Here is a 15,863-nt window from a genome sequence, read left to right as displayed (position 1 = left end):
ACAAATTCCCTTAAACCCAGATAATCCAAGTAGTTGAATAATCCGAGGAACATGGAGAAGCCAGTCTTGCTGGTCTTCTTTGCAGGGGCTGAGAAGGGAAGGGTAACGTGAGCATGTGGCTCCCGGAAGGGCAGGAATCCGTGCCAGCCCTCCCCCCCCTCCCCCACACCACCTTAGGCGACACCTCCCCTCATCCCCCATTGCCAGAAGTTGCTCTGAGCCCGTGTTCTGTCTCTTTATGTAGGGTGCTCCAAAGTGACCTGCATCAGCTTGACCCGGGAGGCCTCCATTAAACTGTCCCCCTTGCATGGCAAACAGATTTCCATCCGCTACCTGGACATGACGGACTGCTTCGTGCTGGAGGACGAGGGCCTGCACACCATCGCGGCGCACTGCACGCAGCTGACCCACCTGTACCTGCGCCGCTGCGTCCGCCTCACCGACGAGGGCCTCCGCTACCTAATGATCTACTGCCCGTCCATCAAGGAGCTGAGCGTCAGCGACTGCCGCTTCGTCAGCGACTTCGGCCTGCGGGAGATCGCCAAGCTGGAGTCCCGCCTGCGGTACCTGAGCATCGCGCACTGCGGCCGCGTCACCGACGTGGGCATCCGCTATGTCGCCAAGTACTGCAGCAAGCTGCGCTACCTCAACGCGAGGGGCTGCGAGGGCATCACGGACCACGGCGTGGAGTACCTCGCCAAGAACTGCACCAAGCTCAAGTCTCTGGACATCGGCAAGTGCCCGCTGGTCTCTGACACGGGCCTGGAGTGCCTGGCCCTGAACTGCTTCAACCTCAAGCGGCTCAGCCTCAAGTCCTGCGAGAGCATCACAGGCCAGGGCCTGCAGATCGTGGCGGCCAACTGCTTTGACCTCCAGCTGCTCAACGTCCAGGACTGCGAGGTGTCCGTGGAGGCCCTGCGGTTTGTGAAACGCCACTGCAAACGCTGTGTCATCGAGCACACCAACCCTGCCTTCTTCTGAAGGGACAGCTTCCGTCCGGCGCTGTTTTCACACAAACATGAACAAGATGAAATGTTTTGGGTTGTTTTCTCTCTCTCTCTCTTTTTTTTTTTTTTTTTTTTTTTTTTTTTTTATGCAGCATATGTAAGCACCCGACACCCACTCATAACAGTTCTTTCTTCCAGGAAGGTTCTTAGGCGTCCGACTTTTATTTTTTCCTAATATCTCATGGGCAACAGAGGTCGAGGAAAGGAAGGGCGGGGACAAATTTCTATTATAGTAAATTTTTTTTTTTTTCGGTCAAGTTACTCATAGGCAGTTTCTGTTCTCACAAAAGATTTGTCTCAGAAAGCTGACGGCAGTGTCCTTAGAAAAGCCCAGTTCTCTCTCTGTCTCACTCCTCCTGGCCACGTCTTCGGGGTTCTACACCCTCATCCCTTCTGCTCCCCCCGCCCCTGCCAACAACAGCAACAAACCATTAGAAAAATAATGCTCTCCAGACCTCCCCCTCTTCAAAGGGCTGGGTTGGCCAAAGCCACACTCTTCGATCCAACACCCAAGCACATTCTTGTTAAATTAATGTCACAGCACCTGGTCTACAGTCACAGTACTTCCAAACCCTTTTAAAGACTCTCCTGCAGCAAGCGGGATGGTGGAAGAGGAGACCCGAATCCGCCCCCAGCCCTGCCGCTAGCTAGCTCGGTGACCTTGGGCAAAGCACTCGACCACTCTGGGCTTTAGCTTCCAGCTTGTAGATTAGCTTCATGCCCGTTTTAGAATCGAAGGAACTGAGATTTCACTAAACAAGCACCTCGGCATAGAGCACACAAGGCCTCTACCCCTGCCAACGGTATACATTCTGTGGACGCTTCAAGGAGGTTCAGATGTGCCGACGCCAGTGTTCCGTATGTCCTTCACTCCGATCTGAGTACCCGCCCTCCCCATCCCTGTTTCATCCGACAGTTGAGTCTCTTGGGCACCTTCTCCCACCCAGCTAGATGGCTGGTTTCTGTGCACAAGTGCTTTCAGCATCAGCCCACTTCGCACCGCCATAAAATTCCTAATCACGAAAAATAACAATGATACAATAATAATAAAAAATAAAAATTCCTAACCACAGCAAAGCCCACCCCCACTCAGGCAAATTGATCTTTCTGAGTGTTTTCCATAGCAGTTAAGACCCTAAGAATGTTTAATTAACAAGCGAGACCCAAGAGAACAGAAGTCCTCCAAGATTTTTCTAATCCCTCCCAGTGCACACGTGGCCTGCATCAGGCACATCTGCCCTGCAGCTGACGGGAACAGACGCCACGGCTCGTTGTCATTCGGGTCACATTTCTACTTTTCTCATCTATTTATTTCTTTGCGCATCCAGACTTCATCACATGAAGCCTATTGGGGTTAAGTCGTAAGCATTTAATTGTGCAGATCGCCACTTTGTGTGCCTTCCCTTGTAGCCGTCTGCATGTTCTCTGTCACAGAATGCGCGGCAGATCTCCAGATATTTAAATACTGTTTACTCGGAAATGCCAGACGAATGGAAGAAGGAACACATTGATAAGGCTTAGGTGCTGGTCCACCAACCAGGCCCGTGGAATAGAACATTAAAATCATTACCGAGTAGAAATTTTAAATGGTCCTATTTGGATAGAGATCCATTTGCTAGTTCTATTCATGTGAAATCAGGATGCCAGAAGAAATTCCATTGCTCATTTTATGAAATGTAGTTGCCTTTGTTAATAAACACGTGACCTTTCCTAAATTATTCTCTGGCCATGCCCCTCCATCACTGTTCAAACAGTGCATCCATTTCTTTCTCAAAGGGTCTATCGTCCAAACCCAGAACCTCTGCATCTCCGAGGCAAGCACGTGGACTTTGTTTCAGCTCACGCTTACACACCACTCGACAACTGCACTCCCATGTAGGCTCCCTGCGTTCCTTTGTCTTCTGTTGGGAAGGAGGAGATAGAGCGAGGTGGTGTCTGCCCAGGAGGTTTCTTTCATGCATCAAATGAAATATGGTCTTCTCGCCAATCAACATCATCAGCAATTTAGATGTGCAATCAAGGCCACAGGGGAAAATGAATTATTTGGCTGGGGATAGGATCCGTGATAGTCATAGGGTTTAGAAGCATGAAAGGAGTGGAAGGTAACATTCCCCTGTTCTGTGACTTATGACCTTTTCTAAAGTTTCAAAATTTGAGTCACAAAGGGTTTTTTTTCTAACCCTTGGCACTGGAGTGTTCCAAGTGAGCTGCTTTAATACTTCTGGAATGAAAAGGGAGAGCCCGAATAGCTCCCTGAAAAGGTGTATCCCATTATTACAGATATCTGCATCACCACCACCTTGCCGCGTCACCTAAACTATCTTCCAAACATGAGACAAGGACAAACTTTCACTGATTGCCCAGCACATACTCTTTCCCGGTTTCTCCTTTCTCCCCAATCTTCTCTTCCATTCTGCTTCCCCTTGGGGTGTGAATCTATGACAGAGGTTACTGGGGAAACAGCTCAGTGGATTTTGAGAGACCAAACAAAAGGCCTCCCTAGGAAATTTATCAGTTTTAAAACTTGCTTCCTTCCTGCCTCTGCTAAATTGAATGCTCATTGTTTTTCTTTTTTTTTTTTTTTTTTTAAATTCTAATGTTCAAATCACTGTGTGCTGTAAGACTCTAGAAAGCCTTAATTTACTACCACCGAGAAATAAAGCAATATGTTGGTAATCGGGTTAAGCCTCATTTACTATCCTGCCCTGAGGAGTGTGGTGTTCAGATGGGATCCTCAAGAGTGAGCAAGAGACTCGCCTTCTGTTGAAGTAGAGAGGAAGTCGGGTAAGAGGATTGGTTGTCCCTTTAAAGTTACATCTATGGTTTTGTCATTTCCCTTGGCTCAATGACTTTGGCTGAAAATTCACAAGTAAGCGAAAAGTCTTTACCTGCACAGTTTAGTTCAGGTCTTCTATTCCTTAACCAAACTCTTGCAGCAAAATGTACTTTAAAATTCATAATCGTTCATATTTTAGAAAGACACTTGTGTATTTTTTCACACTCCTAGCAGAGTCTGTGACAGCACCCTTAATCAAACATGTTAATATTTTCACAACAACAGGTACAAATAGTCACACTGTGTAAGATTATTACAGACTATAAATAGCTTGCCTCCCTTCAGGACAGGCTTTGTCATCAAATTAAGTTGTGCCAAAAATAATGAAAAAATACTCCTATTTTTTCATAGCTTTCTAGATTTCAGAGTTATGGATAAGTAACTGTGGACTTGAAGATACTTCTCCAGACACTGGTTTCAAACTCTGGAGAAATCTTCAAAATTATGCTGACCTTTAATTGTTATGTTAAAATAATAATTAAAGAAAAAAGTCTTAGAGCATTAAAACCTGGAAGGAAAATATGGCAACTGATCTAAAAGGAAAAACTGTCAGTTGGAAAAAGAGAAATGCCAAATCTTTACTCATTCAAACCTTCAGATCACAGAAATCAACATAGTGGATAGTAAGTATTGATAGATGAATGGCCAACTTCATCTTTAGTAAGTTAATAGGTTTTAAGAGATATCAATTTTAAATCTTATTTGTCCCCAACCTTCTACTCACTCTATTCAGCTGCTTGCTGACTCTCATATAAACCAACAGGACAACTGCCTTGGAACATTAACTTGATGGAGTTAGCCCCATGCAATTTTGTCAACATTGCAGACTAAGGCTAGCAGTAAATAAAACAGATTTGCCCTTGAAGTTCATGGCTTCTTACATTGATATTTGTTCAAAATTAGAAAAAAGCCTTTTAAGAAGTTTGATATCCAACAGCATACAACACGAAACCAAAAAGTATTTTTAAGGGGAAAAGTAATACAATAAATTGCTCACCATGTCTAAATTTTCAGAGCAGTCACCCAAACTGGTACATTTGTGCCACAGCTGACACTCATGATTAGTTCAGAAAGAAGTTAATCCGCTGAAATGCTGAATAGACAGTAGAAGAGGCAGAGGAAATATTTAGAAACTAGGTAAATATTGCAGTGAGAATGTTCACACAGAAAATCTGTGAAACAAAGTTGGTTTTCCACTGCACATTGGTGGTCAAATGGTTTCTTCTTTTTGATCCATACACCAGAAGTGATCCTCAATGTCACAGGAAGAAGAGGGACAGCAGGAAAGGGAGAGTTGTCTTCATCTGTCTGCAGTGGACGTCAGTGCTGTTGCTGAGACTTGCCTAAACGCAGCTCCTGTTGCCCAAAGAACAGCTCAGGCAGGTTCCATTAAGATGACCAGCAGGTGGGCAGAGCTCTACACACAAGGGAAGAAATGCTCTCATAGACACTCAGACTGGGGGCACCCCATCCAGGAACAAATGCAGCCTGGTGGTCATTCCTCCTTTTTCCTTTGAGGGCATCATTATCTCCTAAAGTCACAGGTCTGTTTTATAAACCCTTCTTTTCCTCTCGAGTCAGCAGATCATCTTACATTTAAAACCATGCGGGATGAACAGAACTTCTCCATTTGGAAACTACGGATGACACAATCCCTGTCTGTCAGCAGCACATTTGTGGCATCTCCGGCAGAGCTATTCCAGGAGACTAGGATGCTGGTCTCATGGACCACCCAAGGAAGGCTATCATTAAGCTCTAAGTTGTTGTTCATGTGTTAGCAATCAACATCATCCAGGTACCAAAAGAGAGCCTTGAAGAATCATTAAAAAAAAAAAAAAAGAAAGAAAGAAAACTAAATATTTTCAAATCTGGTCATTTCTATATTGTAGAATATTTCTCTTTGCAGTCACTGAGCTACTGAATTTTACACCGATGAGATCAGCGTGTCTGACTTCTATCTTGGTCCGCGAGATGATGAATATGTGAAGGAGATTGGAAATTGCAGTCGTTCTTCATGAACAAAGGATCCCCAAGGAGAGCCAATAAGCATGTGTTCAGCCACCTTCAACTCCTTTAACAAAGGTTTATTGACCAGGTACTATGATAGGATCTGGGTGAGTAAGAGGTAATATCTTTACCCTAAATGGATCTCAGATCAAATATCTATAATGTCATGTAATGAATTGGAGGGGCGGGGGGGAGAGAAATATCAATAGAGCGGCAACATTCTTTCATTCATTCATCCAATTGCATTTCCTAAGAACCTAATACGTACCACGCGCTGCTGGCACTGTGAGTCTTTACCTCATGGGGTTTGTCAAAGGAATAATTTTCATCACCATATGGAGCGAGGGATAAAGCTCAGAAGAAAAGAACCTCGAGCTGGGTCTTATAACTCAGACAAGGAGTTATAAAACAGCGTACAAGGAGCCCATTCAGGGAGATAATATTTGACAAGGTTAACGAAGTGATTTCTCTGTACCATAAGTTGCCATCATCATAATACTAACCGTAAGTTAACTTTGTCATCGCCTCGAGTTAGTCATCGGGAACTAGCAGGTTCTGTTTTGTCCCAGTATCATCCCATGCATTCATCTAATCCCCACGTACGTGACACACTCTCTCTCATACACATACACTCGCACATGCGATATCATTTTTAAAGGATGGGAATTTTCTGTGAAAACAACAGTGAAATGCAATTTCTTAGACAGACTCTAAGACTCTCAAAGCAGCTGGACTATCCTCTCAGACAGCACATGCGATAACGGTCCGAATACGGCCATACACCTGCGAACCTGCCCTCAGAATCTAGTTCAGGAAGAAGGTGACAGCAGCTCCCTCCGTCCAAAACGCTTGGATTCTTCAGCCGACATGGCCACACTTTGGCGTCTCTCTGATTGTTATGAACTTAGGGTAGGAATGGTCAGAAAATCAAGGTTTCTCACCTTCCCATGTCCTTTGATTGAAAACTAGAGTATGCCAGTGATTTTAAAAATACCGGATGGCCCAAGTAAGATTGGTTGTGTAATTGTTCAAATTGCCAAGAAATGGATTTTACTTGTAAACCCACTGAGGACGGGTTCTTTGAAACTTCAAATTTTATCTGGGTCGTGAATGTGAAATTATCTGCCCAGAGTGACAATAAACCAAAGAATGAAAGTCATTAGAAAGTGCAGGAGTGATAAGAAGGCTTTTAATCCCTGTTCTGTGGTAGTCCGAGGCAACTATCCTCATCAGAGCCCCAAATGTGCCCCAAATTCCAAGTAGGCTTATGAAGCTCATTTCCAGACAGGCATGCTAAAGACACGGGAGAGGATTTCTAATTACAAAGATTAGTCAGTAATTGGTACTTCCTTCTTCTCTAATCCCTAAACACTACTAATGAACACGGCCACCTTTTACAAAGAAAACTTAAAAAAAAAAAAAAAAATTCCAGGTTTCACATCATGACTGCATTCTTCCTGGGTGTTTACATTTAGAATTTAAACAAACTTATCCTGGGCTTTTTCATTTATGAGAAAGTGGATAAAGAGACAACAGTGTCATGGCTGATAAATAGCTTTCTTCATTTTATCTCAAAACCTTTTTTTTTTTTTTTTTTTTTTGGAGCTGGGGAGCAAAGTAGATATAACCGCCTTTGTATAATTTTACATTTTTCATACCTCCAGATTAATTCCACAAATGCTTTGGGTTCCAACTGCACAATTCCTCATTCTGCAATCCCAGAAATGCGAGAAGGTTTTTCATGCTCCCTTGCCACTTAGCAAAGCCCTACAGAGATCGTTTTGCTGAACAGATCCTTGTCTTAGTAGAGAAACCAGGAGAATTCAGACCATTTCTCTTGCTCTCGTTACAAGCACACAGGCCAATATGTGATTTATGACATGGTTGATCTTTATGAATGATGTCCCTGAAGCAAAGGCTTTTCATTAGCTAGCCGGACTGTGGGACTCCACTTGGCTCTCCTCCACCACATTTATAATCTTAAAACACCCAAAGAATAATGACCATGGACGCACTGGAGGGCTGGAGACCAAGAGGCTGCGGATTTAAAAAGACAGAGAGAGAAACATTCAAATAATGACCTCTCACTCATATAATGAAAACCAGAGTCACCTCTGGAGTTTCAAACTGGTATTGTTTCACTGGTACCATCGCCTTGGGGCTCCTTTGTGTAATGTTTCTTTTTAAAATAGAGCACACAGGAAAGCACAGGAAATACAAACACTGCCACGAGAGTCTCCCCTCCTTTTAAAACTTGTGCTTAATCCCAAATGCATGTGGCCAAATAACCTTCAGGGTGATCATGTTCTGAAATAACTCCTTCTGCGTTTCCTAAAAGAAAAGCCACCCATTTTCAGGTGCTGAGTGTTTCTGTTTCTTTAACTTCCCTCACCCTGAATGCATTGGCCTTGTGGCCTCAGGGCTCCAATGCCTAATTCTTCACAGCCAATAGCTTGTTCTGGCCAGGGAGAAAAGTGACCTTTCTTATCTGATTTTCTGAACAATGCAAAGTATTATTATCAGCAGCTCCTAGCAAAGTCTTCTGAAAGCCTTGGCACCCAACATTAAACCTTGTGTGGGGGTAGTAGAGTCCAAGGCAGGCCTTGGGAAAATTAGGTGGAACTCCTCCTTTGGCTAATACTAAGAAGCACTCAGTAACTCTTATGCAACAGCAAATACACATTTTTTTTTTCAAGTTACTATTTCTCTACATAAGTGGGATAAATTTCATGCATTCATCTCCTTTTGTATAGTGCCGCGCATTCAATTCTCTGTGGCAACTGATGAAATACCAATTCAAGTTTGGGTCCTGAATGTGTTTTTCTTTCGTATTTTTTTGTTGCGCTAAGTGGGTTTGGCCACTCTTGTGTTGTACACCATTTTCAGGAGATGCGTCCCTCTGGGAATCTGTAGTAATTTCTAAGAACTTCCCAACAACAATGCTAAGAATGGATAGCACAGTGTCCAGTAGAAAATCCCACAGGCAGAACCAGTTGATTCGTCGGAGACACAGCATTTTTGGAGAGGATCCTGGAAATATAACAATCCTCAATCTGAAAGGCCACAGAAAAATCCTGCTTCATTCCTGGCAGGTGAATTCCAAACTCTGTACTGTCTTAATTACTCCGTAACTATAAACTCTAAGTTTAACAAATCTGGAGGATGTGGGGGCCAAACTGAAAACTTCATGATCCATTTGTAGATGTCCACTCATCACTCATAATTTCCTCCTCATTTCTCGAATGGTCCTGCCTTCTGCAGAGTTTCTAATGGTAAGTTTTGTTTCTGTTAGAATCCAGAGCCCCTCGTATAAATGATCAGTGACTATCAGCAATTCTCTCGAAAACTATTCAAAATTACAGGTAAACCCTTCAATACATGTGGTTAAATAATTTCAAAAAGCCACGTAAAAGAAACGTGTCAAGGTTCTTCATGATGTTTGACTCTGGTGGAATATCGCAAAACAAGGGGTTTGTAGGCATTTTGATGTTAATACCCAAGTGCCCAAGTACATTGTTTTTATATGGCCAGTTAATGGACCAGAAATACAAGCAGCTGAATTTTTAAAACATTAAGCTTCATTTTAGAAGCATTCCAACTTTGGTTCAAACCGATCGTAATTATGATGTAGAGAGGAGGCGAGAGAATTACAATGTTAATCAAGCTACATTCAGAGCCTGCAATATGCTGATTGGCCCTGCAGCCAGGCCTGGAGGACACCTTCAGAACAAAGGAAGATTTCTGCTGGGATTGCTAAAATCCATTCCCCACACCCCTGGAAGGGAAACAGGAACCAAGAGTCATTCCCTATGGCTAAAACCAGGGAGAACCTAAAGATTAAAGGCTGAGAACTGAAGGCCACTCACTCTACACATTCGTACCTTTTCATGCTACATACTCTTCCCTTCCTCACTCTATGTCCATATCAAAGGAAATGGGTTAACAAAGTCTTTTAAACAATAACTTATAGGAACTAATGAATGATATACAAACTGAATTCCCTAAACACACCCCCCTACACACACTCACCATCTTTCCAAGCCTCCCTTGGTCCCTCTCACTCTCTGCCTCTGAGAGACCACATTCTATGGAGTGTTACCCTTTTTCTAATCAACTTTCCTTTTGACTCTAACTTTGGCGTGTGTGTTGAATTCTTTCTACACTCCCCGCCAAAGGACCCTCTTCTCTGGGTGCACGGCTTGGTCTCCCCGCCCCACCCCACCAATTCAGAGAAATTTGCCTTGCCCTGCATCAATTAGAAATTTCACATTTTAGTTTATCTATTCCAGGGGAATACCTGCTGACCCCACTGCTTTACATAACTTAAAAAGAGAGAGAGAGAGAGAGCTTTTCTATTTTCTTAGGGTTGTAATGGGTCCAATAAATATGGATCACGTAGTAGAAGACATCATTAGTATAGGAATAAATTTGAGTCTCCATAAAGTTGGCGTCAGCAGCTAATTTCAGTGGGATATATGCACATCTGAATGCCTAATCCTCCAGAAAACTACTTTTAGCCACCGTCCCTCTGATTTAGCAGAATCAAAGGAAAGAGTACTTCTTGCAGACCCTTCCCCAACCTTCCTAGAACCTCCCCTACCGCTCCAACCTCAAAACTGCCAAAAAGATCAGCCCAAATGCAGTTAGTTCATTCATTTTCAACTTCTTTAATAATTTCCAAATGTTACTGAATTTACTTTGGTCTGGCATTTGAGATGTCTCCAAGGGACTTTCTAGAATAATACCATTGCCTATGGCAGCATCCTCTTAATACAGGCGTCCATGGTAGCGGAACTTCAGTATGGTCCTGTAGTAAGATAAAGTCCCACCCTACACACCCCAAAGAGAAATACTGCCCAACTCTGCCCTGCACATGTTTGAGATACAAAGAGAAAGAGTTGCTTTTAATTTTTCGTAGTATAGTCAGGTCCGATCGCATAAACTAATTGTTAAATTAGAATCTAACGGTCCAGAATTTACTTGCTGGTTCTGCCACTGATTTTCTGTTTATGTTTGGAAGAATCATTTTATTTCTATATTAGAGGATATGACAATAACAATGATTAAGGGGTCAAGCTCATTTGAAGTATTACCACTGTTTATATTTTATACAATGAACTGGTTTTCATATAGATGAGAGATAGATGATAGATGATTGATAGATAGGTAGGTAGGTAGATAGATAGATAGATAGATAGATAGATAGATAGATAGATGATAGATAGACGATGGACAGATATAAGTCTATAAGACAATAGACATACATATATTTGATTGAAGAGTACCTAGCATCAATGCCTTCTCATTATAATTCCCCGTGTTCCTGAAATTCTCACTCAGTGTTTTATTTGGCTTTGGGAGACATGTTAGCTTCAAGGCACAGGACTAAAGAGCAGTGGAGCCACATCTATCAAAAATATTGAGTGCTGCATCTGCCCTCAATTTTTATCAAAATCACTCTAAATCCTGCCAGTCTGGCTAACTAAAAAGAGGAAAAGAATAAACATATTCTACTGATGTTGGAATAAGGACAAAAAAGATGTTTGACTCAGCCAATAAAATTGAAATGCTGTTAGAGAAAGCCAAGGGGATAAATAATCCATCTGAATTAGGATGTACACGGGATTTCATGGCCTAGATTTTTTTTCTGTTCTAGTTACTGGGACTGAAGAAGAGTATTTACTGATGACATTTAAAAGTCTTCCCTTTGCCAAACACAATATTTTTTCCAATGAGGTAGTAGCGAAATGTGTCTTTTATACTGATTTTTTTTTTTTTAATTCCCTAGTCAGATCTTTTTTCTGGAAAAATATAGCGGGATGAATACCACTGACAATCAGAAGTAGCCAGCATTCTAGGGAAATAATCTCTATAGAACACAGCTAAATTTTTGCATGTGCTGCCTCTCAGTGTTTTCTTTTTGAGAAAGCAGTTAGCTCTATGGAAGGACACAATCCAAGGACTGAAGACGTGAAATATTCTAAAGATGGCAAAGAAATAAATGCTTGATCGTGTAGGTCATTCACTGCTGCTATTTCAGAATGAAGTGCTTTTTTTTTTCTTTTTTTTTTTTTTTAGTGGTGTACCTGGGAGTGTGGAGTAATGTGCAGGAAGGGGGAAAAACTGTTATGTACAATTTGTACAGATCAGAGTCTGCACAAGCTCAGTGATCCCAAGGGGATGGGTTTCCACAGAGAACTTCAGTCATTATTCTCTGACACTATAAAGGGCAGCGCCGCCCTGAGCCCTCTGGATGCTGGACCGAGAAGGAGAACAGGCTTCACCTGTTTGCGACATCCAACTCACATGCGGTTCCACTGCACGTTGTCTCTCGGGAGCCAGAAAGCTGAAAGTGTGCTGAACATCCAATTCGATGAACACCTGTTGACGGTCTTCCATCAATACCAATTGTAGACATAACAAAACACAATCGCGATGCCTATCCTCGAGACACCCACCATCTGTTGAAGGGAAGACCAAAGTGTACATGGCACCTGATTCAAATGAACAAACGTCTCTTGAAGTTCTACTTCTGGGCTCTCTTGTTTTAGGCACTGGAGATAGAACAATAAGACAGACAAAAGTCCATGCCCTCACGCAACCTATATTCTATACTCCATCCTATCCAATAGGACTCTCTGCAAGGATAGACATGCCCTATGTCTCTGCTGTCCCTTACGACAACCACTAGCTACATGTGACTATTGAGTACTTGAAGAGTGGCAAATGTGAATAAAGAACTGACCTTTAAATTTTGTTTAATTGTAATTCGCTTAAATTTAAATAGTCACATGTGGCTAGGGAGTATCATACTGTAGTATTATAGTTCTGGAGCAATGCTACTTCCAATGGCAAGGAAATGTTTTCTGTCTGTGTAAATAGGGGAAACACTGGTCACGTGGTTAGTGAGTGTCTAAAACGTGGCTATTGTGAAAGAGGAACTGGATATTAAATTGTATGTGATTTTGATAAATTGAAATGTAAGTAAACTCATGTGGCTAGTGACTGCTGTGTTAAACGGCACGGTTCTAGAAACTGGCTTCGTAAAGTTTGGTGCCTGAACTTGCAGCATCGGCAACACTTAGAATGTTAAAAATGGAGACTCTGCATTTTAACAGGATCCTCAGATTAAAGTTTGGGAAGCACTTGTCTATCAGAGGCAGACAAACAATAAAATGGAATAAACGAAGTACGTGTGCGTATACAGACAGATATGTGTGTGAATCTGTGTGTGTTTGGAGGGGAATGCATGTGTGGATGAGGGTGAGAAGTTCTATGGTGCAGAACAAAATAGGGAGGTGGAATAGAAAATGCAGCGTGGAGAGCTTTTAATATTGAAATATTGAAAAGAATAGTCGGAAAAGACTTCACTGAAAGGCGACTTTGGAGAAAAGACTTGAAGAGATGAGGAAACGGGCGATGTGGATGTCCAGGCAGATACCCAGACGGGAATAGCATGCCAGGCAGATGGAACAGTGAACACGAAGGCCCTGAGGCAGGAGCAAAGACCCTGCTAGATCGTTCCAAAAACCACGAGGAGGGCAGCGCGCCTGGGGCAGAGTGGTGGCTGATGGGGTCGCGGAGATAACAGGGGCAGCTGTGGGAGGCTCGTGCCATGGCGAGGAATTTGACTTGTATTCCGAGTAAGATGAGGATTTTAAAGAGAAGAAGTGAACTGATTTGGCTTAGAGTTTTAAAGGGTGCCCCCTGACTTTGCGTGGAAACAGGTTTAAGTGACAACAGGTCACATACGGGGAGACTCACTAGGAAACTATTGCAACAATCTGAGTAAAAGATGAGAGTCGTTTGTATCAGGGTTTGGAGGTGGAAGAGGCCACAAGTGGTCAGATTCTAGGTATGTTCTGAAGATCACATAAAAAGGCTTTGCTTCCGGATTGAATATAGATTGAGAGATGAGGAGTAAAATCAAATCTCACTCTAAGCTAACTGAAACATGCTCTAGATTCATTGGGAGGGACTACAAAATAAAGTCAGACATTATTTCCTGTGCTGTCTACGTGACAAAAATTTCCAAGCTCTGTCCTGTTTATGAAAGGAAGTCCATTCATCTACCCACATTGGCAATTTGCTACTTTCTTCTATATGGACACCTCAGGTTTTTTTTTTTCCATCTTTCATAGGAGGCTATGGGAATTTATCTTCAACTAGACTGCCTCCCAAACAAACCTCTTTATAGAAATTCTGGAGTTACCTCTCTTCCAAAGGAAATTTCTGGACAGCAACGCAGAGACTACCTGACAGCTCCATCTACCAGCGTCCCCCAGATCCTGGCTGACCGTGCACTCAGCGGGGTGCTTCTGGCCATCTCTTCATTGGCTTCTGATTGCCCTGCTCTTCCAAGAACCCAGTCATTGTGAGCCAACCGTTGTCCAGGGCTTAGTTAATCATTTAACGGATGCAACCAATATTACCGAGTACCAACTATGTGCCAAGTACTTTCTTAGGGGCTGAAAATATGAACAGAACAGATAATTCCCTACCCCTATGAAACTTACTTTGCTTAAAAAAGACAAACAATGAACAAATTAAGCAGAGTGTAATATCATGTAGTGATAAGGACTATGAAGAAAACTACAGTAGACTGAGGGGAAAGCGAATGGCCAGGAAGAACAGTTAGGGAAAATTTTTCTGAACAAATAACATTTCAGCAGGAGAACGTAACAATGTAAACAATTTGCAATTGAATATTGTTATTAGGTTCCTATTACAGATTACAAATCTGCCCCCAAATTTGACAATTTAAAGCAACAAACATTTATTATCTCAGTTTCTGTAGGTCACAAAATAGTATCACAAGTTCTTTATCTCACTGAAACTGGGTTCTGGCTCAGGGTCTCTCAGTAATCTATCAGCCCAGGCTGAGGTCAGCTTAAGGCTTGACAGGCTGGAGAAGCCACTTTCAAGTTCATTCAGTGACAACTGGCAGAAAGCCCTACCACGTGGGCATCTCTGTGAGGCTGCTCATGACGCGGCAGCTGGCTTCCCCAGAGTGAGTGATCCAAGAAAGAGGATAAGAGATAGCAAGCAGGAAGCCATGTGTCTTTAATGACCTTGCCTTGGAGTGACATACCATCACTTCTGCTGTATCTTAGTAGTCACACGAACTGACCCTGATACAGGATGGAAGGAGACTATGGAAGCCATGAACTCCAGGATGCTGGGATCGCTGGGGGCCATCTTGGAGGCTGGCTACATCAAACACATAGAATCTCACTCCTGAGAGCCCCTCAGCTCTTAATTATTCAGTCATGTTATTTATCGCCTCTTCTGATCCATCGCTCTCAGGAGCCAAGAGAAAAAAGAAGGAGGAAAAGGAGGGGAAGTGGAGGAGGATTAGAAAAGAAAAAAACACAAAGAGAAAAAAAAAAGAAAATTCTGCATTCTTTTCTTAAAAAGCCTTTTTGTTATTGCCAGCCTTAAATCCAGATCACCTCTAGACATGATATTGGCTGTCTCGAGGCTCATCAACAGCCTTTGCTTTAATGTGGTAGCTTATTCAGTACCTCAACATTTCTTTCTCCCACTAACAGTCACTCCAAATATCACACGGAGAAAGGGGATTTTATTTCCCCAAAGATACAAATTATGCCAAATATTCCCCTTATGACATTAAAGTTAGCTACACTACCGTTTTTATTGTAAATAATGACTTTCATTAAATCTACGATTGAAGTCATTGTCTGGTTTATGATCCACTATCCCTTATTCAACATGTGACACTCTTAATTCACTCAAGTCTCAGCAGAATGTCTCAGGCAATACATTTCTCCTTGGGTTTAGTTCCAGGGGGGAAAAATTACTCTCTAGGCAAGCTTGCCTGCTTTCTTTAAATGGTCCATGTAGATGACATATCTCATTATATTTCTCTGTCTTCATTTGTTTCCAGGAAATCCAGAAAATAATTAAAGATCAAACTACAATCTTTAGTTCTTCCCAGGTAACTAGGAACATCTATTCATCCTCTAAGTTTCATATAATTACTCTTCTCTTTT

At 42.4% G+C, this 15,863-nt stretch overlaps 1 protein-coding gene across 2 annotated transcripts in view; it reads left to right on the top strand.

Annotated features, from left to right (window-relative positions):
• FBXL7 (F-box and leucine rich repeat protein 7) overlaps window positions 1-3,683 on the top strand; it is a 329,189-nt gene extending 325,506 nt beyond the window's left edge. For both annotated transcript variants that reach the window (XM_036225516.1, XM_036225517.1), the window contains one exon: window positions 245-3,683. In XM_036225516.1, the coding sequence (XP_036081409.1) occupies window positions 245-981 (737 nt within the window). In that variant the 3' untranslated portion in view covers window positions 982-3,683. The remainder of the gene's footprint in view (window positions 1-244) is intronic.
• Window positions 3,684-15,863: the final 12,180 nt, after the last annotated feature.

The sequence above is a fragment of the Rousettus aegyptiacus genome, unplaced genomic scaffold, assembly GCF_014176215.1.
Source record: "Rousettus aegyptiacus isolate mRouAeg1 unplaced genomic scaffold, mRouAeg1.p scaffold_m13_p_8, whole genome shotgun sequence".
NCBI classification, from domain to species: domain Eukaryota; kingdom Metazoa; phylum Chordata; class Mammalia; order Chiroptera; family Pteropodidae; genus Rousettus; species Rousettus aegyptiacus.
The sequence above is the reverse complement of the archived record's forward strand: the minus strand, read 5'-3'. Positions and strand labels throughout refer to the sequence as shown.